The 23,846-nt window shown below is 38.7% G+C and overlaps 1 protein-coding gene across 2 annotated transcripts; it reads right to left on the minus strand.

Annotated features, from left to right (window-relative positions):
- Window positions 1-1,129: 1,129 nt before the first annotated feature.
- On the minus strand, window positions 1,130-21,462 carry LOC122058474 (2Fe-2S ferredoxin-like). Of its 2 annotated transcripts, none has more exons than XM_042621162.1 (7): window positions 21,200-21,462; window positions 2,995-3,062; window positions 2,406-2,473; window positions 2,007-2,116; window positions 1,767-1,816; window positions 1,574-1,656; window positions 1,130-1,487 (listed from the first exon to the last, which is right to left on the minus strand). In XM_042621162.1, the coding sequence occupies exons 1-7, from the start codon at window positions 21,252-21,254 to the stop codon at window positions 1,373-1,375; spliced, it is 549 nt and encodes a 182-aa protein (XP_042477096.1). In that variant the 5' UTR covers window positions 21,255-21,462; the 3' UTR covers window positions 1,130-1,372. The 2 variants fall into 2 exon arrangements, with proteins under 2 accessions (XP_042477096.1, XP_042477095.1); XM_042621161.1 differs by having other exon boundaries at window positions 2,995-3,065.
- Window positions 21,463-23,846: the final 2,384 nt, after the last annotated feature.

Here is a 23,846-nt window from a genome sequence, read left to right on the forward strand (position 1 = left end):
GAAATTTCAACAATGGGTTAAGATTGGGATAGGTCGAGTGAAATATCGAGTTTTTCACAATTTTTGTCCCAGCTACTTGTTTCAAGAAACAGAAAAATAAATCTGACTTGTTTCTCCATTCCTATTTCTAGATTCAGAAATAGGCATAAATTTCTACTTATATTTTGAAAATTAAGCGAAACGATTTAGAAAAATCAAACAGTTTTTGGGATGTTTTTTCATTTCTGAGCAAAAAAAAAAGTTTCTAAAGACAAAATCAAACAAGCCTAAATTCTATTTTTTATTTTTTGACTGGATTCGTTCAGGAAAAACAAAAGAGAGAATTTCTAGTCCACAGCACATAAAACCAACCACCCCCCTCCCCCTCCTCTCTTGGCAAATTGCAATCCCCCTCTCATCAGGGTTTCAAAAATCAGCAAATTGGATCGAAAATTACCCAATTACGAATGGAATCGGTAATCAGAAAGATTTCTGACGAATCAATACAGTCAATTCTTAAATAAAAACACCAGAATCATTGGAATATTTCTAAAAATATCAACTCCAGGGTATTTTCAAACTAATTCAAATTGAGAATCAGCACTGACCGCTTCTGTCAAAGAATACGGTCCCCGCCACCTCCACTACTATACCTTGAATCCTTGATCACCCCTACCATAGCAACCCACCATCCCTTCCATTCCCCTACCCAATAACCCACCATTGGCATCCCCCAACATTACATCCCAACCCAAGCTGCCCGAGTCATCACACACATTCTCTTCTTCTTCTTCACAGGTTCTGGTTGCCACAGTTTTGTCACACATGTTTTCATTGGCTCATCAAGTTGATTTACTCGTTCGCCTAGCTTGTTCAGTGTTTAACCAGCCAAGGCCTTGGGAATTAACACAGAGAGAAATTTTCAGCACCGATTGGCTCCAAAGATCCTTTTTTCTATCAGCACCCTAAAAGCTGAAGAGATATGTTCCCGGTAAAGGGGAAGAAGGTATACATGGAAAGAAAAAATCCGGACAGAACAATTTGATCTCAGCTTGGAAAAATTGCAGAAAAGCACTAAACAGCTTGCTAGCCAGACCCCAATAAGTGTGCTATGGATAATGGGTAAGCATGCCACAAAAAATAAAAGAGATGGCTAGAAGTCCTTTTTAGATTCATGAATGAGTTGACAGATATGAGTTGATGTTACTGAATATCCACCAGAAGAAAAAAAATGGAAATCCAAGATTAATTTATTTCAAAAACTACAAATAATTGACATTACAATTAGTGAACCATTACATAAAAATGACTATGGATATGTATAGTTTTTACTAAGAAGAGGAATTCTACAAAACTGAGACAGTGACATGCGCTGTCTGCCTTCTCTAAGTATTCAGTGTGGTTTCGGTACATACCCATCAACAGCAAAGTTTCGAGTGGCAGCAGGTAGCGCTAAGCGAATTCCATCAAGTTCAGGCTTAGCGATAACCTGACAACCCAAGCGAGACCTGCAAAGACACCAAATAAAATATTCAAAACTAGATCTGATGGTGAGTGAAAAACTTTCTTGCTGATCCATGATAGAGGTACACACGTTTCTGTAAGACCAAAAGCCAGATCCAACATATCGTTTTCCTCGTCCAATGGTTCTTCTAGTTTATTATAGTAATCAATGTCCTAAAACAAGATTCACCAGTCAGTCTCAAAGCTTAGCACTGGTAATGTCTTAGAGCTACCACCAATACTTGAATACAAATTCTAGAATAACAGAGTTGCCACTAGCATACCATCACAATCACATGACATGTGGAACATGCGAGCGAACCTTCACACGCTCCTGTGGTCACATTACAGCAGGAGCAGGGCCATTATTAATCCTTGCATTTTTTAATCAAATGCTAAAATTTGGGTTGAATAACATCGAAACCTAGTCACCCTCCAATTTCAAGCACTTACCTGCATTCTGTACAATAAACTGGATAATGGCAAATAAGAAATTATTTTAAATATGGCTTTCAAATATTCACCTTCAAGTTCTATGTCATTTTGGTGGGCAGCTTCTAACATAGACATTCCAACAGGGACCTTGATATGCTTCTCCTCTCCATACTTATCAACAAATGTCACAGATATCCTCCTACACAATTACAGGAATACTAGAGTATGAAGAAATCAACAAGAGCATGTAACTGTCCATCTTACTAGGGCATGTAGAGAAAGCTGCATGGAATATCCACAAGAATAATGTCATCCAATGTCTTTATACCCAAAACTCAAATGTTGGACTGTTTAGATAATGAACGATTCTATTAACAGATTCCGATATTGGAGCATCCTTTTGAACGACGGTATTTGCATTCTGAATAGCAATTATGAAAACCCCAATTACAGTTCTCTCAGGACTTAAGTGAAAGAGAAAAACATACTTTTCTTCCTGTTCATTCACTTCCTTGCAACTATTATCAGCAGCTGTGGTAGAGAAAGGATGATATATCTGGAAGACAACATTAAACATAATCTCAGCCCTTTTATTGCAGTTCAAATTTCAAACACAGTATCTTGGATATTGTAAAAAAAAAACTGCACAGAGCTCACGTTCATTCTAGGTTTACGTTAGCAAGTCAACCTATTGAATAATTGGGTTGGCTTGGATTACAGTTCTGTATTGAACAACCTAACAAAACAAACCTGGGATTTTCCCACATTGGCCAAACTTCAAAGCAAGAGCGGTTAAAGCATAAAAAGCACCGAGTTTTCGAAAATTGTCCTTCCATTACTTGGGACCAAATGCTTTTCAAATGGGATGATAATTCAAAGTGATCATAAATGCAAGGATTAATGTACTACATCTAAAAAAATCTATTACTCTTTCTGTGTGATAAAACAAACAATTTGGAACGGCGAAAAATGAAAGTAACCAGCAAAAAAAAAGGGGGAGCAAAAACTATTGGTGTTAACAGTCAGATGATCAAAGAAATAATTAGATGTCACTATAATAAGAAAGACTGAGCTAACCACTGGCTGCAGATAACAATTGTATGGCCTTTGCAAGTACTCTGCTCTAGTTACAGATGCGAATTGACCTGCTGAAAAGGAAACAATTGATTTTAAAGAAAATAAGAAAGACATCATATCACCAGTTATGAGTGACAAGTCATCAATCATTTCTAGAGTTAAAGAGTCAGACATACAACAATGGACAGCTTGAATAATAATATTGAATCACCACTTGAAACCAATACTCAAGAATACAGAGACAAATCCTGGCCTAGCATTTCTGAGTAAGATTTCTTAACCAGAGGGTCTACTGTAATTTTTTTCAGAAGACACATATCCTGGAACATACCAAAGAACTCGAACAGTTGAAAAATAAAAACTAGTTTGGAGAAACCAATGACTGAACATCGGGGCAACAAGCTATGGGATTCTATGCCTGCAATGGAGTATGTGGAGGCAGGAAAAACACGCAATAATTAATTGAAGGGATTTGTGTGCCCTTGAAGCATTGCGCTAGGAAACCTCCGAAAAGGGTTGTATGATGGGCTTCCTCTCATAATAAATTCCAAGGTGACAGTATTTCCTTTATATGGAGGGGATGGATTTGTGTTTTGTATGAAATAACTTCTCTGTTATAAATCTCTTATTTGTTCTTGTATAGTGACTAATATATAAATTATTTTTTCTAATCCAAAAGGGAAAATTCTCAACTAGATATTTGATGACTTACCCAAATTTTTAAGTGCTAGCAATAGGGTGCTTTGGTATTATTGTTATTGTTACAATCCCAGAAACCTGTAATCAAAACAGAGAAATCGAGGAAAGAAGAAAAGAGCAGAGAAAAGAGAGAGAGGTGCAATCGAAAGACACTCCCAAAAGAGAGGAGTGACCTGCGATCAGACTAGAATCGTATGATTGCAGGTTATGCCTCAAAACTTATATTAAATGGTGCTGAAGAAAAGTACAAAAATACCCCCATAAAGAAGAAAAACCTAATCACAGAGATATGGGGCCAATAGTACATAAATGCCCCGATCGGCCCTGTCGCTGTTTAGGATTGGTGCTTAGCGCTAAACTCAACACTCCCCCTCAAGCTGGAGCATACACATCACCCATGCTCAGCTTGGTACAACCATTACGAAAACTAAAAGCAAACAGAGACTTAGTGAATATGTCAGCCAACTGATCTGATGAAGAAACAAACGGCGTCTCAATCAGCTTTTTCATAACAGCATCACGAATGAAGTTGCAGTCCACCTTGATGTGCTTGGTTCTCTCGTGAAAGACTGGATTGCTAGCAATGTATTGATACTGATCCGGTCCGAATCTATGGCTATGACTAATGTCATCAAATCCCTTGAGCATTTCTATAAGGACCATAGGGATGATATAATCTCCTTTCTTCAATTGCTTTACCACTACTATCAGAACAAGTCGTGCACCATATCTAGGAGTTTGGAGAACATAGTGTACTATCATGCAAAGTAGATAAGCATCATGTGATCTTTGTTGATGGATTCCTCCCAATGATAGATACTGAGCAAAGATCTTGGCCACCTTCAGAATGTCAATCTTCCATATCTAACAAATTGCTTCACTTCCTCCTCTTTCCATCTGAAGAAATCCTGTTTTCTCAAAGTAATCTTTCTTCAAAGATGGTTGGATTAACCTGCCCTTGGGTGGAGATAGCATACTAACTTGAAATTCTTCTAGAATTGGGCATATCTTAACTAATCCAAATCGAAATACATGAAGATTGGCATCCTAGTGTTGAGGCACTTGCCGGAGTAAATGATGATGTAATTTCACACACCCGATCTGACCGAGCATTGACATATTTATAGGTTCCAGCAGTCGTAGTGCCTTCATGTTTATGTCCAAGGTCCATTTTCTCAATGTCTCATCCAATGAGCCTATGACTTTTCCAATAGCCATCATAAACAAAACGAGATGTGGTGATTGTCAAGTAGCACTCATTAACTATTGACACAACCAAGCCTTTACCACTATTACATCAAACTTATATATATATATATATATATTTGTTTTTTGACTAATCAAGGGTGGGGAATGAACTGGCCTTGACATATCGGTGCCAGGTGGCGACTATTGGGGGTGGAATTCTGGATAAGAATTTGGAGGACCATAAGAGAATGACAGATACCTAACAGTCTTGTATGCCAAATGGCGATTCTTGGCTGACACAAGCTATGATGATCTTTTCAGATACCTTGATCATTAATCTAGGAACCAATTCATTACCTTGAGATAGTTGAGACTGCACTTGCACATGTCAAGTTGCCTACGCATCCCTTGAGATGAATCAGGTCTAGCATAGTTCGGGCTATTCACCCTTTCAGACATAATATTTCTTGAGTTGATCTATATTGACTAGTCTAGGCATTTCTTCACCGTTGTGGTCTATGAGTTTTACAGCTTTGCCTAGTAGAATCCCTTTGACAGTGAATGGGCCACTCCAGTTGGGCCTAAATTTTCCTCAGGTCATGAATTGGGGCTCTCTGTTCTCGAAGAACAAGCTCACCCTCCTCTATGTGATGGGGCTTCACGTTCTTGTTAAAGGCCCTTGCCATTCTCAGTTGATATTTCTTCAGATTATCCATGGCCTTCCTATGCCTTTCATTTAGAAAGTTGAGCTCATCATGTCTGGCCTTCACCCCTTCTCCTTCAGGTAACTAACTATCCAGTAGCACCCTTAGGGATGGCATTAGGATTTCCACGGATAGAACTACCTCAACCCCATACACCAAAGAGAAAGGAGTTGCACCTGTCGAGGATCACACAAAAGTCCGATATGCCTATAAGGCAAGGGGCAACTTCAAGTTGTCACAATACATCTCCATAGGCTTGGTTACTGGAAACCCCAACTCCAAGAGTAAAGACTGCAGCCACATCAACTCAGTAGTGGCATGATCCATAGCTCTGTATTCTGCTTCTGCACTAGACCGGGCAATAGTAGTCTGCTTCTTATTACGCCATGTAACCAGATTACCTCCAACAAACGTGCAATAACCCATAGTGGACCTACGATCACTAGCAGAGCCAGCCCAATCTGCGTTAGAATAGCCAACTAGTTCCATATGCCGATTAGGAAGATAGATCAGCTCTTTTCCAGGAGCACCCTTTAGGTAGCGAAGAACACGAACAACCGCGTCCCAATGTGCTTTCTGAGGAGACTGCATGAACTGACTAAGGACTCCAATAGCATAGGAGATGTCAGGACGAGTCACAGTAAGATAAATCAGCTTGTCAATCAAACTCCTGTACTGATGCACATCCTGGAGAGGCTCGCCATCATTAACCCCAAACTTTTGGTGAGGATCCATAGGGATATCAACAGGTTTGGATGCAAGCATACCAGTGTCAGATAAAAGGTCCAACACATATTTCCTTTGAGACAGACTGATCCCCTTCTTGCATCGGATCACTTCAATCCCAAGAAAATAGTGAAGTTGGCCCAAGTCCTTGGTCTGAAAGGGTTGCTTCAGAAATTCCTACCTCATCATTACCAGTAAGAATAATATCAACATAAACTACCAATACCACCAGTTTATCACCTCTGCGACGAACAAAGACAGAATGATCAGAATAATACTGAGAAAATCCACAAGTTACTATGGTAATACTGAACTTGTCAAACTATGCCCGAGGGGACTATTTAAGTCCATAGATAGCCTTGTATAAGAGACACACGACCTTTATTCTCCCCCTGAGCAACATAACCAGGAGTTTGCTCTATATACACCTCTTCTTGTAGATCACCGTACAAGAAGGCATTCTTGATGTCCAACTGAAATAAGGGCCAATCAAAGTTGACAACAAGAGAAATAAGTAGACGAACAGAGTTCAATCTAGTAACCGGGGAGAAGGTCTTAAAATAATCAACCCTATATGTCTGAGTATACCCTTTGGCAACCAAACGGGCTTTCAACTGCTCAACAGAGCTATCAGAGTGATACTTAACAGTGTACACCTAGGGACACTTCACTAAATCCTTACCAGGAGGTAAATCTAACAGACTCCAAGTACCACAACTCAAGAGAGCATCCATTTCCACATCCATGGCAGCTTTCCATCCAGGGATACGTAGTGCATCATTATGGGTGCGGGGAATAGGGTTAGTAGAAAGTCGCAGGGCAAGACCATAGTTGGTCGAGGGAAGATGAGACAAGGAAACATAGTATTAATAGGATACACAACCATAAATTTTTTAGTGTAAGAGCGTGTACCTTTCCTTTGAGCAATTGGTAAGTCATCAGGCAGAGAAGGAGGAGGACCTTCACCAGAGGAAGGCGGCAATGGAGGAAGTGAATCATCTAGAGTATTGGTATCTACACTCGGCTGTCCAACCTTCTTGCATTGATAAACCTGTAGAGGAGATGAGTCACTAGCACTAGGAACATCAGGAAAGGGAATGAGAGAAGGAATGGGTGGAGGATATGAAGAAGTCCACTCCATACCAAACTAAGACACCTGAGGAGGAAAAAATGATGTGCTTTCAAAAAAAGTCACATCGGCACTAACAAAGTTTCTGTGAGTAATAGGGTCATAGCACTTGTACCCTTTCTGAGTACATGAATAACCTAAAAAAATGCACTTAGTAGACCGAGGAGATAATTTATCTACTTGTACATGCAAATTATGAACAAAACTCACACACACACCCAAAGACTCTAGAAGGAACAGGAAAACTTGGCAAGGTAGGCAACATAATAGAAAAAGGAGACCTATCTGAGAGAACTGAAGAAGGAATGCAATTAATCAAGTGACATACAGTTAAAACCCCATCACAAAAAAAATGTTTAGGAACATGCATATATATCATAATAGCTCGAGCTTACTCGAGGAGATGCCGGTTCTTGCGCTCTGCTACCCCATCTTACTATGGGGTATAAGAACAACTAGTTTGGTGTATCATTCCACGGTTGGCACAAAAATCAGAAATATCATTTTGGGAATATTCTAAAGCATTATCAAATCGAAAAATCTTAATTAAAATGCCAAACTGAGCTTTTATTTTATTATAAAATTTCTGGAACACATTAAAATTCAGATCTATCCTTTAACATGTACAGCCATGTAAGACGAGAATGATCATCCACAAATGTCACAAAATAGCGAAAACCAAATCTATTACTAACTCTGCAAGGACCCCATACATCAAAATGGACTAAAGAAAATAAAGACGGACTACGAGACACAGAGCAAGATGGGAAGGACACACGGTGATGTTTTCCCAAATCACAAGCCTCACATTCGAACCTAAGCACAGAGTTAAAACTAGAAAATAAAAGTTTTAACCTAGACAAAGACAAATGTCCTAAACGACAGTGCCATTAGAAATGAGTCACATCCCCAACAGTAGTAGTAGTAGTAGCAGAAGAAGCAGGAGAGCCACAGTTGAGATAATATAAACCATCTTTTTCACATTCTCCACCAATTTTCTTCCTCGTGTGAAGATCCTGAAAAACACAGTAAGAGGGAAAGAAGGTGACTGAGCAATTTAATGAACTAGTTAACTGGCTCACAGAGAGAAGACTTAATGGAAATTGTGGTACATGTAACATAGAAAAATTCAGTGAGGATGTAGGTGAGATAATATCATGGCCTAGAACTGGTGTGGAAACACCGTTGGCAAGAATAACAGATGTAGAATTGGTACTAAAAGAAGAGGTTTTAAAAAGTGATGACTTACCAGTCATATGGATAGAAGCACCTGAATCAATGATCCAGGGGGTAGAAGTAGTGGTAAGAAGGGCTGAGGTACCTGCATAAGCTAGGGTGGCAACGGATGTAGACCCACCACTGGATGTATTAGAGGATGCCTCGAGAGTGTACAAGCGCCAGAGCAACTGATTGATGTCATCGTGCAGACTGATAGACGAATCTCCATCGGCTTAGTATCAGTGGAAGACACTGTGTCAGTACCATCATCTGACACTGCATGATTCGCTAACTGGGTGGCCCACTCTGGCTTGCCATGCTTTGCCCAGCAAATCTCAACAGTATGGTTGGACTTCCCACAGTAAGTGCAATGGCGAGATGCACGATCAGACAGCTGCCCACTAGAACCTCGACCAGCAGGCCCACGACCGCGACCACGTCCACGATTGGCAAGGAAGGCGGAATTGTCTTTGAAAGACTAATCAGGTTTAGTTGATGAAGTAATACGCTGCAGTCGCGAATAAGTGTCATTCAAAGTAGGAATAGTATCGCCTGCAAGTAGATGGCCCTTCATTGCCTTCAAATCATTATTCAACCCAGCCAAAATTTTGGAAACAAAAAACTCATTGCGCTGAACCTTCAATTTGTCAATGTCTGTGGTCAAGGGCTGAAAAACATTGAGTTCTTCAACCATTCCCCTGAAAGCATTATAGTACTCTAGAAGAGATTTGTCAAACTGGCGAAACTGGAACAGCTTCTCATAAATATCATAAGTACGGGTCATGTTCTTTTCCTGAGAGTATGTTTCCTTCAAGTCATTCTATACTCCATTTGCAGTAGAGTGAAACATGACATTTGCAGCAACATCTGGTTCCATACTATTCCACAACCAGATTAAAATCAAGGCATTCTCCTTTATCCATTCATTATAACCCTTGTCAGATGATGGAGGAGGTTCAAAAGTAGTATACTGAAGTTTATCCTTGGCCATATGATAAACCTTCACACACTGAACCCAAAGTAGGTAATTCGAACTTCCCTTGAGCGTGATAGAGGTAATTTGGACATTGACATTGTCCGAGGAAGATGTAACAGTAGTAGTTTTGGTTTCAGCCATAAGGAACCAAAAAAAAAAAATTAGAAAATAAAGGATTGCTGATGTAGAGGCAAACAAACAATCACCTATATGTAGATCTATATAGTACCATAGAATGGGGGATTCTATTACAGAGCCATATTATTAAGACCTGATCTCTCCATAGTCATCACCAAACAAACAATCACCTATAGGGTTTAGGGTTTAGGGTTTAAGGTTTAGGGTTTAGTGTTTAGGGTTACATACCATGAGGCAAAAATCGATGAGGTATAAAAAACCCTGTCAAAAATCGATGAGGTATAAAAAACCCTGTCAAAAATCAGTCTTTGATTGTCAATTAATAAAATGAGCAAAGGGACATTATCTAACACCCATGTGGTTTAAGCCATAGCAAATGCAGCAGTAGGCGGCTGCACACCAGAGAGGTTAGCGGAAGAATGAAGTCAACAGAGAGGAATGTATAAACCCTAGGCTTGATCACAAAGGCTCTGATCCCATTTTACAATCCCAAAAACCTATAATCAAAACAAAGAAATAGAGGAAAGAAGAGAAGAAGAAAAGAGCAGAGAAGAGAGAGAGAGGTGCAATCGAAAGAGACTCCCAAAAGAGAGGAGTGACCTGCGATCAGACCAGAATTGCATGATCGCAGGTTATGCCTCAAAACTTATATTAAATGGTGCTAAAGAAAAGTACAATAATACCCCCATAAAGAAGAAAAACCTAATCACAGAGATATGGGGCTGATAGGACATAAATGCCCCTATCGGCCCTATCGTTGTTTAGGATTAGCGCCTAGCGCTAAACTCAACAGGTAGGGGTAGTTTTGCCTATTGTGCTGTCATAGCTATAGAATATAATATGCAAGTTGTAGAAATTAGAATTCTAACTGATTTGGTTTCCTCTGTAATAAAAGTCCCTATTACTACTGTGGGTGAGAATACATTCTCTCTCTCTCTCTTGGTAGCTTGTTTTCTCCATTTTCTCTTTCTTCTCTTCTACCTTCTACTTCTTCTCATGCATTGGTACTGATCAAACCTTGATTAATATTGTTTCATGGTATCCGAGCAAGGTGGATCATTACTTATGCAATCGTAGTCCCTGTTTTGAGAGTTCTTCAGTTTTTTCTTCTTTTTTTTTTTCTTTCCCTGGTGGGCAGCAACCTAGGCTGCACCTTTCTTAGTAAACCTAGTGGAGCTTCATGAAAAATTGGGTTTACATGCTGCTGTTAATACCTATATGCTGCTCAACGATTGAAGCATATTCATACAATTTTGTTTACTGCTAGTGAGCTACGGCACCCTGTTTTCGGTATTTTTTTTTTTTTTTTCTTTTTGCACCTATTAATGCTATATATATCTTCAAGACTTCAACTAGCCATTGATTGCATGTAAGATTCTGGAGTTATATCCAGTGGTTGGATCCATCTGTTGAACAGAACTTGGCCTTAATCAGATCTATGAATGGGCTGTCCTCAATTGCTCTTCAAATTCTGGATTTTTAATGCTACTTTTCTGAAGTTGCCTCTGCTGTACCCCATCCGACCAGTTGATTGATGTCAGATTTTGCGGTTTCTTTTCTAAATGCCAAGAGAGATCTGGACCGTTGGATCAATGTCATGCGTCAGAAGATCTGGTCCGCTGGATTGGTTTCAGGCAGACACATGGTCTGGCCGCTGACATTGACGTTTCGAGCCCTAATTGGGCGTGGGGTATGGAAATGTCTGATGTCATCGATTTGTCTACAAATGAGCAGGAAGTCAATCATTTGGGGCGTCAGATTTGAATATCGTGCACGCATCAACTCAGAGCACTGGAAATGGAATCTCGATGGCGGATTGCGTATGCGATGCAAGCGAGCTCCGATGAAGCGTGGTGTATGGAGCCTCAGTGTACCCGACTAACGAGGGAGTGCACATAGAAATCTTCTGAGCCTTTGTCAACACAAATTTGAATCGACCCTTGGATTCGTACTTTGACGACGTGGCACAATCTGGATCACAGATCACGGATCATACGGACTCTTCTGATATTACACCAAGACCTCAGCATAATAAAAACCTCTCGAAAACCCCCAAGATAATTGCACATAGCTCCTTCCACACCAAAGAACTTCTCAAAAACTCCCCAATTCACTTAATTCAAATCTAGGCTGCTAGATTTGGAAGGCCGAACTTCAGATTATTGCAACAAGGCCCCTGAAACTTATGAATTTAACGATTAACCCTACAGACACAAAATGAACACTGAGAGCATGTCCAATTTGGTTTTTTTGTGATTTTTTGGACTGATCATGTAGAAACAGCTGTAGATTCTTCATGCAGCCACGAAACGAGTTGCACTGCGTTCACTGCTCAAAGCCTTACAATTCTCGAGAACAACTCAACTCCAAACTCAGCCATGTAAATGACCAAAATGCCCTTTATATGTTCTTCGTTCGGCATTACATCGAGGCGAATGAATCCTGATGCGTTGGGAAGTGCACGACATCAAAATGCCCCCCAACGTAGGTAGGTCAAAGATGCCAGAACCATGCTAGGAAATCCCCAACATGCACCACTGCGCACCCACATTACTCATGCAACCTTTGATATTCTATTAAGCATTGCCATGTCATCAGAGTGATCGTACGTTGCCCCATCATCACTTCTGACCACCTCATGACATCATGAGAAAATGGAAATTACCAAAATACCCTTGATAATGCCACTCACAAATGAAAGCACAAAGTCCCCTTTACATCAACAAGCTCATGACCATAGTGTATGTCTCATGTAAATTGACAAAAATGGCCCTGAAAGTTGTACTATGACCAAACTGCCCATGTTGCCACTGTGGAGTCCTATACACCTCATCAAACACTATGGGACCATTTACACCTCACCATCATGCATGCATCATCATTATCTACATTCCCATCATTGTCAGATCATGTTGTACCCTCGTCAGTCATCTTCCACAACCTTGGCAAGCTGCCACAATTCTAGAAGTTGTCATTGCACTGTTTGACCCATGGTTCAAGATCTCGCTAATATCTTGTTTTTTCAAAAAGGCGAGATGAGAAGCATGGCGAGATACAAATTGTACAAAAACTCGACCAAGATTGCCGAGATCTCGCCAAATCTCGCCTCTCTCTACTTTTTTGAAGAAAAAACACTAAAAAACAAGGATTTGGTACTTTTGTTTGAGGATCTCCATTCCTACGCTCATTGAAGCTTAAAGAGTAGAGAATATTACCTCCTCATCCACATTTGGAGTTACTTTTCTTATATATGATGTCTTTTAAATTCTTCTAATTATGTTGTGCCATGTGTTAATTGTGGATTGTGGATTGTGGATTGTGGATTGTGGATTGTAGAATAGAGCATATTAGCCTAAGGTCCGAAGAGTCGGAGACTACTTATATAGGGTACGAAGTCAAAGTACAATTTTAGGTTTGAATTTTAAAAAACTGATGTTTCCATTGTGTTTAAAAGGGCCTAAAATAGGGTAAATACCAACTTTTTAGGAGCTAAAAAAATCATATAGCCACCGAAACCAACCACTGAGTCGATCGGGAAAAAATACATGATCTCGGAGAGATCTCTCTTTTTTGGATTAGCGAGATGAGGGGCAAGAGTGAGATCCTAAACCTTAGTTTGACCACAGTTGTTGAGTTATGATTGTACACTGTAATTCTCAACCAATGTTGCCTACAATCACTATTGATTGTGTCTACTGCCAAATCATATGTGACCACTGCGGCACGTCATGTCACTCTGCCATTTGTATTGCTCAGTTGACATCATGCTAAATGTGTTGACAACAATGACAACACCTCATGCACTGTGTTACAACATGTTGTTATGACCCTGTTACTCGCCAATAGTTTGTGAGTGTAAATATTACTTTCTTCGAGGGTATATATTATTCTGTCGAGATCGTGATGTGGTAATGAAAATCTCCTCAAGGTTCTATTTCTCATGTTGTTCCTTTTTTTAGATCCTTAGCCTACATCACTCAAGGTCCAACGACGCTAAAAATCCTCTCAACAGATGCTTGCCAGTTCTCAGTTAGGATCTCTTCTTGGAGTTCCCATTGCACCATCCAAACCTGTTGACTTACCAGTCACCTTACAAAAAGGTACTTATTCCTACACCCAAAGATCTCTTGTTACTTATCTCATTAAAAGATTTGTTTTTTTTGTCACATATTCCATCTTCTCTTCATAGTTTTGCTTTACCTTTATCTACACATTCTATATCCAAACCACATGATGAGGAGTTCTAATTCAGGGTGGAAATCCCGCCATGGATGTTGAGATGGAAGCTTTAGTCTCTCACAAGACCTAGACCTTAGTACGGTGTCAGTGGGTGTATACCATTAAATACAACCCCGATGGTTTTGATGAATGGCTCAAGCATGGTTGATAGCTAAAAGGTTTACTCAGACCTCTAGTGTTGATTACTTGAGACTTTTTCACCGGTTGCTCGGTTAAACTCTGTTCGGGTCCTTATTTCACTTGTTGTCAATTTTAACTGGCCATTGTATCAGTGTGATATTAAGATTTTCTTTGTGGTGACTAACATAAGGAAGTAAATGTGGAGCAACATCTTGGGTATGTTGCTTAAGGTGAGAATGTTGGTAAGGTTGTAGACTTCATAAAGCAATTGATGAATTAAAATAGTCTCCTCAAGCTTGGTTTGATAAGTTCAATATTGTTGTTATTCAGTATGGATTTACCTAGTTTTATTTAGATCACTCTGAGTTTGTTCACCATCGAGACTCTATGGTGGTAATATTGGTCATATATGCTGATGATATTATTGATATTGGTAACGATTCTTCTAACATTAATGAACTTAAATCTTAATTATGACAGCATTGTCAGCTGAAAGATCTGGGTACTTTTAGATACTTTCTAGGGATTGAGTTTGTGAGAAGCAATAAAGGCATTTATGTAGCGCATCAAAAGTTTGGGGCTGATAATGGTGATGTGCTTCAAGATAAGCATTGGTATAAAAGGCTGGTTGGTAAGCTCATTTACCTCAATGTGACTAGGCCGAATATCTCTTTTGCAGCAGGCTTTGTTAGTTAGTTCATGGACAGTAGGCTCATGAGGAGGTAGCTTGTTGGATTTTGCATAATCTTAAAAGTGTTGCAAGAAAGGGATATATAGGTGTAATAGGAATGTTGATACAAACAACAACAACGACAAACTAAGCCTTATCCCAACTTAATGGGATCTGCTACATGGATCCAAACGAAACAAATTAGGTAAAGACTGAGGTCTAAATAGAAAAGGGGATGTAGAGATGAGAAAAGAGAAAAGAAATTAGATGAGAAATGAAAATGAAAAAAACATAAGAAAGAGGAAGAATGAATGCAAGATGAAAATGAAAAAAAAAAAAAAGTAAGAGGAAAAAGGCCAGCCCGGCAACTTAGAAGAAGTGCATCTAAATGGGGTCGGCTACATGGATCGTTGCTCTCCAATAGGCTCTATCCGAGGTCATACTTGGTACAACACCCAAACTATGCATATCCTTCCTCACAACCTCTCCTATGGTCATTTTAGGCCTGCCCCTAGCTCTTTTAACCTCTTCAATTTGAATCATATCACCCCTCCTGACCCAGGCATCCCCAGGCCTCCGTAATAGGAGTGTTGATCTAGTTGGATATTTTGATACAGACGGGGCTAGTGCTAAAGGTGATGTGCAATCTATTACTGGCTATTGCACATTTCTTGGAGGAAATCTCCTTACTTGGAGAAGTAAAAAAGCATATCACAGTAGCAAGGTCTAGTGTCGAGGCTTAGTATAGACTATAGAGTTATGGCTTAATGTGGTTGAAGTCCCTTCTTCAAGACCTAGGGTTTTCTACTAGCAAACTTATCGATTTGTTTTGTACCAGCCAGCCATTTATATTACTAGTAACCCGGTGTTTTATAAGCGCACTTAGCACATTGACTGCCATTTTGTATGAGATGTTCCGATGAAGAAGTTGATTGCTACAGCCTTTGTTGAACTTGGTATTGGTGAGACATGTATACTAAAGTGTTTTTCGTCTAGCTTTTCTTGCAAGGTGTTCCAAGCTGGCCATGGGTGATGTCTATGCTTCTACTTGAGGGGGAGTATTAGCTATAGGGTGCTTTAATGATAGGATGTATTGGTATTTATTGTAATGGTAGGGGTAGTTTTGTCTATTGTACGTGGTGGCTATAAAATATGGCAGCCATATTAAGTAGTCTTAATCGTTTTTTTTTTTTTTCTTTTAATAAAAGTCCCTATTACTACTGTAAGCGAGATTACATTCTCTCCCTCGGTAGCTTGTTTTCTCCATCTTCTTCTCTTGTCTATCTTCTTCTTCTTATTCTTCTAAGTTTACTTAGAATGCTTGCAAAGAAAACCATCTTTTATGTCATTGTGTAATGGGCCCAAAGATAACACCCAGGAGAGTCATTAGAGACCTCTTGTATAATTCAACCTACCCAAGTACCGGTCATCAGGGTTTAGGAAAAAAACCTAAAGGAAGAAAAGTTTAAAGACTCATGAAAATTTTGGATTTTTTAGGTTTAACATTTCAAAAGAGAAGTTAATGAAAGCAGGTTAAATCAACCACAATAAATTGGCTAAACTATAGTTGCTATTTTTTTTTTTTTTTAATCCTAATTTATGTCAAGTTTTAAGAGGTGAGATTAGTAAGTGTTGAACCTAGAAGGTTCTAAATTGATTATGTGTTTAGGTGATGAAAACCATGTGTCATTTTTGTGGGTATTCTAACATATTTGTATATGTGCTAAGAGAATGATGAAACCCAAGTTTTTGAGGTGGAACCATTGATGGAAGAAATGGCATGTTGATTGACGAAGAATTGTTGTCAACAGACATTCGTGAAGAAGCTATGAACTTCGTGAAGTGAAGATGGAAGAACTTCAAAGCTACATCAAGTTGAAGAATCTTTCAAGACATAATATTTGATTTTATATTCATGTAATCCTAATGCTGATGTCCACGAGATGAAAACAGCCGAAGTAAAAGTCATCCAAAGATCTAAATGAACAGATCCAAGAAAATGGGTGGTTTGACTTAGAAAATTGTCGGAGATTACTGTTCACGGACTTCTGTGGGTCAGTGACAGAAATCCATGCTTTCAAGAAAAAATGAAGTCAGTCTAAGTCTTCTCCAACGAACAACCGTGCTTAATGTTTCCGCGGATGGTCTTGACAGACTTCAAGTGATCCGCTTCAGTGAAACCTAAGAGTAAAGCTCTTGAGTCCCGTGCGGGGAGCATTTAATATTCCGCAATAGTGCTGCTTGAATATTTTTAACCCATTGATTGCACCACTTGGACTCCAACCAAGTGAGTAGGAACTCTAACATCTTTGCTGATGTTGAGGACCTACAACAGTTAGTTTTTCTTGGAAAACCAAAATGATTTTAGTGACTTATGTTTCCAATCATTTTGAGGATAATCATGTTTGACTCTAACAGATCTAGATTGTTGCCAATATGAAGGCTGAGCCGATTGAAATTATATATATATATATATATGTATGTATATATACCTGATCTTCTACCAAAACAAATATATACCTGATCTTAAAGGAAAAATATCATCATGACTCATGAGAGACTTGTGATCTTGTGAGAATCATATTAGGCTGAATTGGTAAAGTTTTCAGGCTTAAGTGAGAATCCATTTTTCTGTGTGAGCTTGTGTAGCTCAGATTGTACTTTGAGTACTTGTGAGCGTATGTGCTCCCATGTGAGGGAATCCTTGAACCTAGTGAGAGGTTCCGCGTGGAAATCCTTGAACCAAGGGAAGTGTTCCAGGTGCTCAATCGGAGGGACTGTGACTGAGAAGTGTAAGGCTTGATTCCTGCCATTTGGAGAGGGATTGTTTGATAGTAAAGGAAATCCTTAGTCTCTATGACCTGGGTGGAAATTCTTGGTCTGTCTGACTCGAGCGGTGGACGTAGGATCAGTTGGATCTGAACCACTCTAAATCGCTCGTCTCATTCTGATGCAGTTTAGTTTCCTAAATAGGCTTGTTTTATTAGGAATAAGTTTAGGGTTGGGTTCCATACATGTTGGGCCTTTGATCCCATGTGTTTTGAGTGTATTGGGCTACTTTTATGGGTCTAAACTAGGGGTTCTAAGGTTGCATATGGGATTCAGTGATTTGTTTCATTTTTCTTTAGTTTCCTTTTTAGATGGGGTTATTTAGTTTCTAATTTCAGTACCTAAATTAGTTTCTAATTTCAAGTCATTGTTAGTTTCTAATTTCTGTCTAGACTAGTTTCTATTTTCATTAGATTCTAATTTTCAGTTTTTAGTAACTTCTTGTAATCAATTTTTAGTAACTCTGAGTTACTATTACTTGTAAACCCTCCCCATCATTATTATAAATAAAGGAGAGCTCTCATCATAGAGAGACGATTTTTACAATTAAAAAAAAGAAGCTTTATACTGCTGCCGCTGGGTTTTCTCCATGGCTAAACCTTTGTGTTTGATCAAGGGTTAGGGATTGATGTGTGATCCGATCGACACTCTGCGGCGAGAAGTCCGGGTGGGTCTTTTCTTTTCTGGTTCTCTTATTGGATTCTCTTCTCCAGCAATACAGGCAAGTAATCTGAATTTTTCTGCAGAAATTTCTGGGTTAAGCTCTCTGTTTCCTATTCTGTCGACCTAGTCTATTTGGAGTTCTGGCCACCCGATGGCTTTGAGTTTCTGGTCGAGTGTTCCCCTTGTTGTATGGAAGACTCGATCCAATTTTTAGAGTAATCTGACCAGGGGATTGTCTGATATATTAAATCTTTCAAATCTGGTCGATCTCTGTTCTAACTCACTTCTGTCCAGAATTCTGGTTCGATTGTTCCAGCTGTTGATGTATTAAAATTGGTAGCTGTTGTTCATGGTTCAGCCTCTGTTATTGGACTACTAAGCCTCTGTTTTTCCTGGTCTCTATTCTGCTACAGAAATTCTGAAACACTGAGATCGATGGACTGCTGATTTATTATTGCTTTTTGCTGATTTATTATTGCTGGTATATTGGGTTCTTGGTTGTTCTTTGGTTTACAAGATCCTGTTGTTTGGGTCTAGTTTGACTTGTCAAACCTAGTCAGCTAGTCCTACATTACATTGTCTTCCTCTTTCTCTCTTATTTGTTCTTGCGTAGTTTATTATAAGTGTTTGTTAAATTTTGCAAGAAAATATTGTCAGCCAATTCACCCCCCTCATGGGTGTTGCCATTCGATTCCACAGTATGTGTCAGTTTTCTTAGCAAAAAATTGAGTTCTTGAATTAGGAACCCAATCAATCAACAAGGACATCAAAATTCAGCAACTGAGATGTATGGATAAATCAAAATTGAAGAAGATAAATAACCAGAAGCAAATTTCAAAGTCCCTTGGACTGACCAACACACAAGTGGAATATCAAAGGAAACTCTAACTTCCTGTCATGAATTATATGCTGATCGTCTAATAAGTTCAAGAACTTGAAGAACAATGCATAAGCAGAGCAAGTTGCGACAAAGATTGTCTGCTGTGATTTCTTCAGGTTCTTCCTGGTGTGTCTCATCCTTATTTATTGTCTGTTATGGTTTCTTAATTTCTTTGGGTGCTTCCCTTTTCTTTAACAGGTCCTTGCCTCCCCCTCTGTAAAGGCAGGGTCTTGTAATTTATTTTTGTATTGTTTGTCCCCCCCCCCCCCTTTCCTCTTCTCTTTCCTTTGGTAGTGAATTTTTATTCATCCCAAAAAAAATAGCGCGGAGATTCCGGATCAACACTTAGAACTCAATAACATAATCTGCACTGGAAGGAAATTTGAAACAACCCCCATAATTATAAAAAGGGACTATTGACCTATAGCATGAGGTTCTTTATTATTTTCTCTCTCCTTCTCTGACCATGTGGGCCTAATGTGGATGATACCATTCTTCGCACCGCCATTGGTGTGATGTGCAGATTCGCCTCTCATCTCTAAACATTGGCATCATGGGGAACTCTCCCTTATAAATATCAATGACACAAATAAGGAACAACAATAAAAGAGGGCTATTTACATATAGTAGCCAAGAATTTCCAGCAGGAAGAGATGCATGCATGCATGCACTTATTCATCCATACTGAAAATCTAACGTACAAGTGAGCCTGCAACCTGCTTATATAGACCTTTTCTTACTCTAAGTCCACTAAAATTTTATCAAAGACTTTAAAACCACCTCTTGTTGCAGCCATTACTTAACAGCTAGAGCTTTTGGGATAAGCGGTGGCAACAAATAATGAGGAGGAATAGCGCAAATTCAGCAATTCAGGTCGAAGTTAAAAAACCACCAAGCTTCAAGACCAAATAAAAATAGAGCCACAGATCACACCGAAACTCATCAGCATTGTGGCAGGCCCTAATATGCAGATCAGAACACAAATAGAAGGACTAAGTGTGCTTTGATAAAGCACACAGAGTAAGTGGTGCAGTATGGGCTCTATTAGGTCCTGTTTCTCTTTTTATCTACTCTGCCCAATTGTGAACTATATCATGTTTATAGACAATCACAAATACTTCTGACTTGAGAAATCAATGGTGTTGGCCTGAATTAACTACTACGATGAAACACACTTTTAAGTCCTTGTAGTTGGGTATTTTTTTACCTGGAAATTCAGAACTAAGTTTAAAGCACCTATAACCAAGTACTGAAAGGCCCCTCTGCCACAGAGAGAAACAGATCAACTTCCATATTTAGTCCAATACCAAGGATAGCTTTCTGAATCTGTTGCATGTAGGAAATGTTTTCGACCAAAATTTCGCGAAATATTTCAGTTTTGACTAAGGCCGAAACGAAATCAGGTGCCATAATTGGGTCTTACCATGTTTCAGTCAAAATTTCGATCATGTTTCCGATTTCGATATCATTTAGTCAAACCCTTTTGTATAAATGTACGGTGTCAACTGAAATTTTGTAGTTTCAATGAAATTTTGACCATGTTTCGAGTTTAGGTATTGTGTCACTAGTTTTGACTCCAAAGAGGGAAACTACTTAGAAATCCTCAGTTTTTGTGATTTTTAGCCAAATCACTCTCACATCTTTGTAATGAACCATGTGTAACATTTGATAATTATAAAATTTCGGTTGAAACTTGGGAGGTTAACCTAGAGAACCTACCTTGTGTGATATTCTATAAAGGGTGGAAACAAGTTTAGAATAGGCGATGCCCCAATAAATTTGGGATAATGTATGGTTGGATTGATTTGTGTCCTTATAGTACAATTTGACGATTTTTGGATTGGTTTAAATATAAAGAATCGTGAATCTTCAACAACCAGTTCAATCACCAATTCACTATGTTTAAATGAAATGCATGCTTTTACTAGGGGCGACAAAACAACAAATATAAATAAAATAGAAGGAAGAACCGAGAGGGAGTGGGAAATGAGCAAATTACGAAAGTTGAGAAGGAAGAAAGACATACCTCTTGTCAGCTGCTTGACCATCCGACCAACTTGTGTGAGTCTAGAATTGAACATACTCGATGCAGCTAACAGGAAAACCAGATTCGACTTCGAAGACGCTTTGAGGGGGAGAGAGAGAGACGATGAGGTTCCAAACCTCCGATTGTTCGTGGCCAGATTAGACGCTTACGACTTGAGCAAATGGGAATAACCGACTCGGGAGTTGAAAGTCGGAGCTCTTGTTTCTTGTTCCAGATCCTCTCCCAGAGATCATTCTGAAAAAACTGGCAATCACTGGGACGAATTAAGTCGGTTTGATCAGTAACTCAGTATTCGATTGGGTCTGAACCGGTTTTGGTCTACTATTAGGTTAAATCTAAACCAAACTGTTAACTCAAGCTGTGGTCCAATCCAAAAGCTCAAACTATTAGGTGGAGATAATCTAATGGTGTTTGAAGACCATTAAAGTCACAAAAAATCAATGTGGGACTATACCTCTATAACTCCTAACGTTTTTACATTTCACCTCATGTGAACTTGGGCGTACATATGGGTAGGGGTGTCAATGGGTCGGTTCGGCCTAGTTTCAGTTTGAGTTGAATCGGTTTTAGTGTGGGAATGGTGAAACAAAAACTGAACCAATAAGGAAATTTCAGTTTCGATTTCGGTGTGGTTTAGCTTCGATTTCTTGTATCGGTTTGTAATTGAGTTGATTTCGATTTTTGGTCCGGTTTGGGTTTGATTTTCCATACAATGCTATGCAAAAACTTTATTTTTTACTTTTTTGGTTTCTTACCGGTTTATTTTAGTTTTTGTTCGAGTTTTGAATCGGTTTTGGTTTGATTTTAGATTTCGATTCCAGTGCGGTTCAATTTGTTAGTGGGTTACAATCTCCCAAATCGAAACTAACCCAATAAGCCTTTGGTTCAGTTTGATATGGGTTCAATTGGCTCAGTCCAGGGATGTTTTATCGGGTCTGTTTAGGAATTGACACCCTGACATATGCAATATACATCTTAAAGAGTTTGTTAGAAGGATAGACCATAAAATACCACTTGGGGTTCAAACAAAAAGCTTAATGCCTTGATTTATTAAGTGGGGATAGCTTAATGGTATATAAAAATTCATTCAAGGTCCCAAATAATTGATATAGGCACACCCTATAACTCCCAACATTTTAATAGAAAGTGTCTCATATATGGCTTTAGCTTCAATAAGAAAGTGGTCTCCGCATTCAGTTAAGCAACTAGACGATAAAAATATCATTCTATAATCTTGAACGACCAAACCTTCTCCCACTTCTTTCTTTTGCCTTAAGCTTATGGTATGAATCTCCAATAAACTTAATAAAAATTAAAAATAAATAAAAATAAAAACCTCCAAAGAGCTTACCATTAAAAGCTTGCTCATATGGCAAAGTAGCCAAGGCCTTATCAATCCCCATCAACTCTCTCACAAAAAGAATATAGATCAGCTCATCTTATGACTAATATAAGATTGTAACAAATCACCATGTTTCCAAACCAATTTCTATAGCAACTCACTCCGGTTTAGGGAACACTTTTCAAGCAGCTACACTTTGCTCCAGGGCCTCTACCTGGCAACAAGTAGCCCCCTTGCCTAACGGCTTTACTTTGGCACTTAGTGGTGGTACCTTTATGTTGCCAGGATAAGTTCCGATGATCGACTTTTCTAATACTTTTTTTTTTTGGAGTGCAAGACTATTCTAATACCATTAATATGAATCCTAGGATAACTTTCCCTTAAAAATTGACACATAAAGTGTGTGAGCTTAAGTCCTTATAAATACCCAATAAATTCATAATCGATGTAGAAAGATCAATCATCAACTTTAGCAACCAAATGGCAAATTTCTTTTTTTGGCGAGATGGTTTGGTTGAGTGGAGCATTACTTCAGTATATGTTTAAATTTCCAAATCTACCAACAAGTAGATACCAAAACCTAATTGCCAAATCTTCTGTCCTCCAAATGTTTGCCAACATATCATGAATGATATAAATCAATCCAATTATTTCCATACTTTGGTTGAGCTCTTCCTCATGGATTTTTCTTGAGTTTTGTTAAGTTCATGAAAATACTTGAATAAATTAATGCCCATTAGCAATCCGAAGTAAATGTGTTATGGGCATCACAAATGGTAAGAGGGAAATCAATAAAAATAATTACAAATATTTATTTTTTGGACAATTAATCGGCCTTTGTAATAGTTTGATGTCAAGTTTCTTTTGATGTTTGGCCTTTTATTTTATGTCTGCTTGGCAAAAAAAAAAAAAAAAATATATATATATATATATACATACCACCATACCTTGTATAGTGATACCAAATTTTTGGCACATAGATCCATAGGAATCAAGGTTTTAGTACACAATATCAACATCAGTATCTATCGCCGCTGATATCAATATAATACTGATACATATTGGACCATATCAGGTTCGAATTGGTGAGAACTCAAAAAATAGTACCTTCTTTATTGATACCATTGATCTGTATACCGATGCCTAAAACCATGTTAGGAATGTCTAGGAAGTAGGAAATGGTCTCAATTTGATATATGGTGATTTTCAAGCTTTGATCCAATCATATACCTCCAATGTTAGCAGTAATGGCATATCCTCCCATATAGGTCAATGAATCCTCTT

The sequence above is a fragment of the Macadamia integrifolia genome, chromosome 12 (assembly GCF_013358625.1).
Source record: "Macadamia integrifolia cultivar HAES 741 chromosome 12, SCU_Mint_v3, whole genome shotgun sequence".
NCBI classification, from domain to species: Eukaryota; Viridiplantae; Streptophyta; class Magnoliopsida; order Proteales; family Proteaceae; genus Macadamia; species Macadamia integrifolia.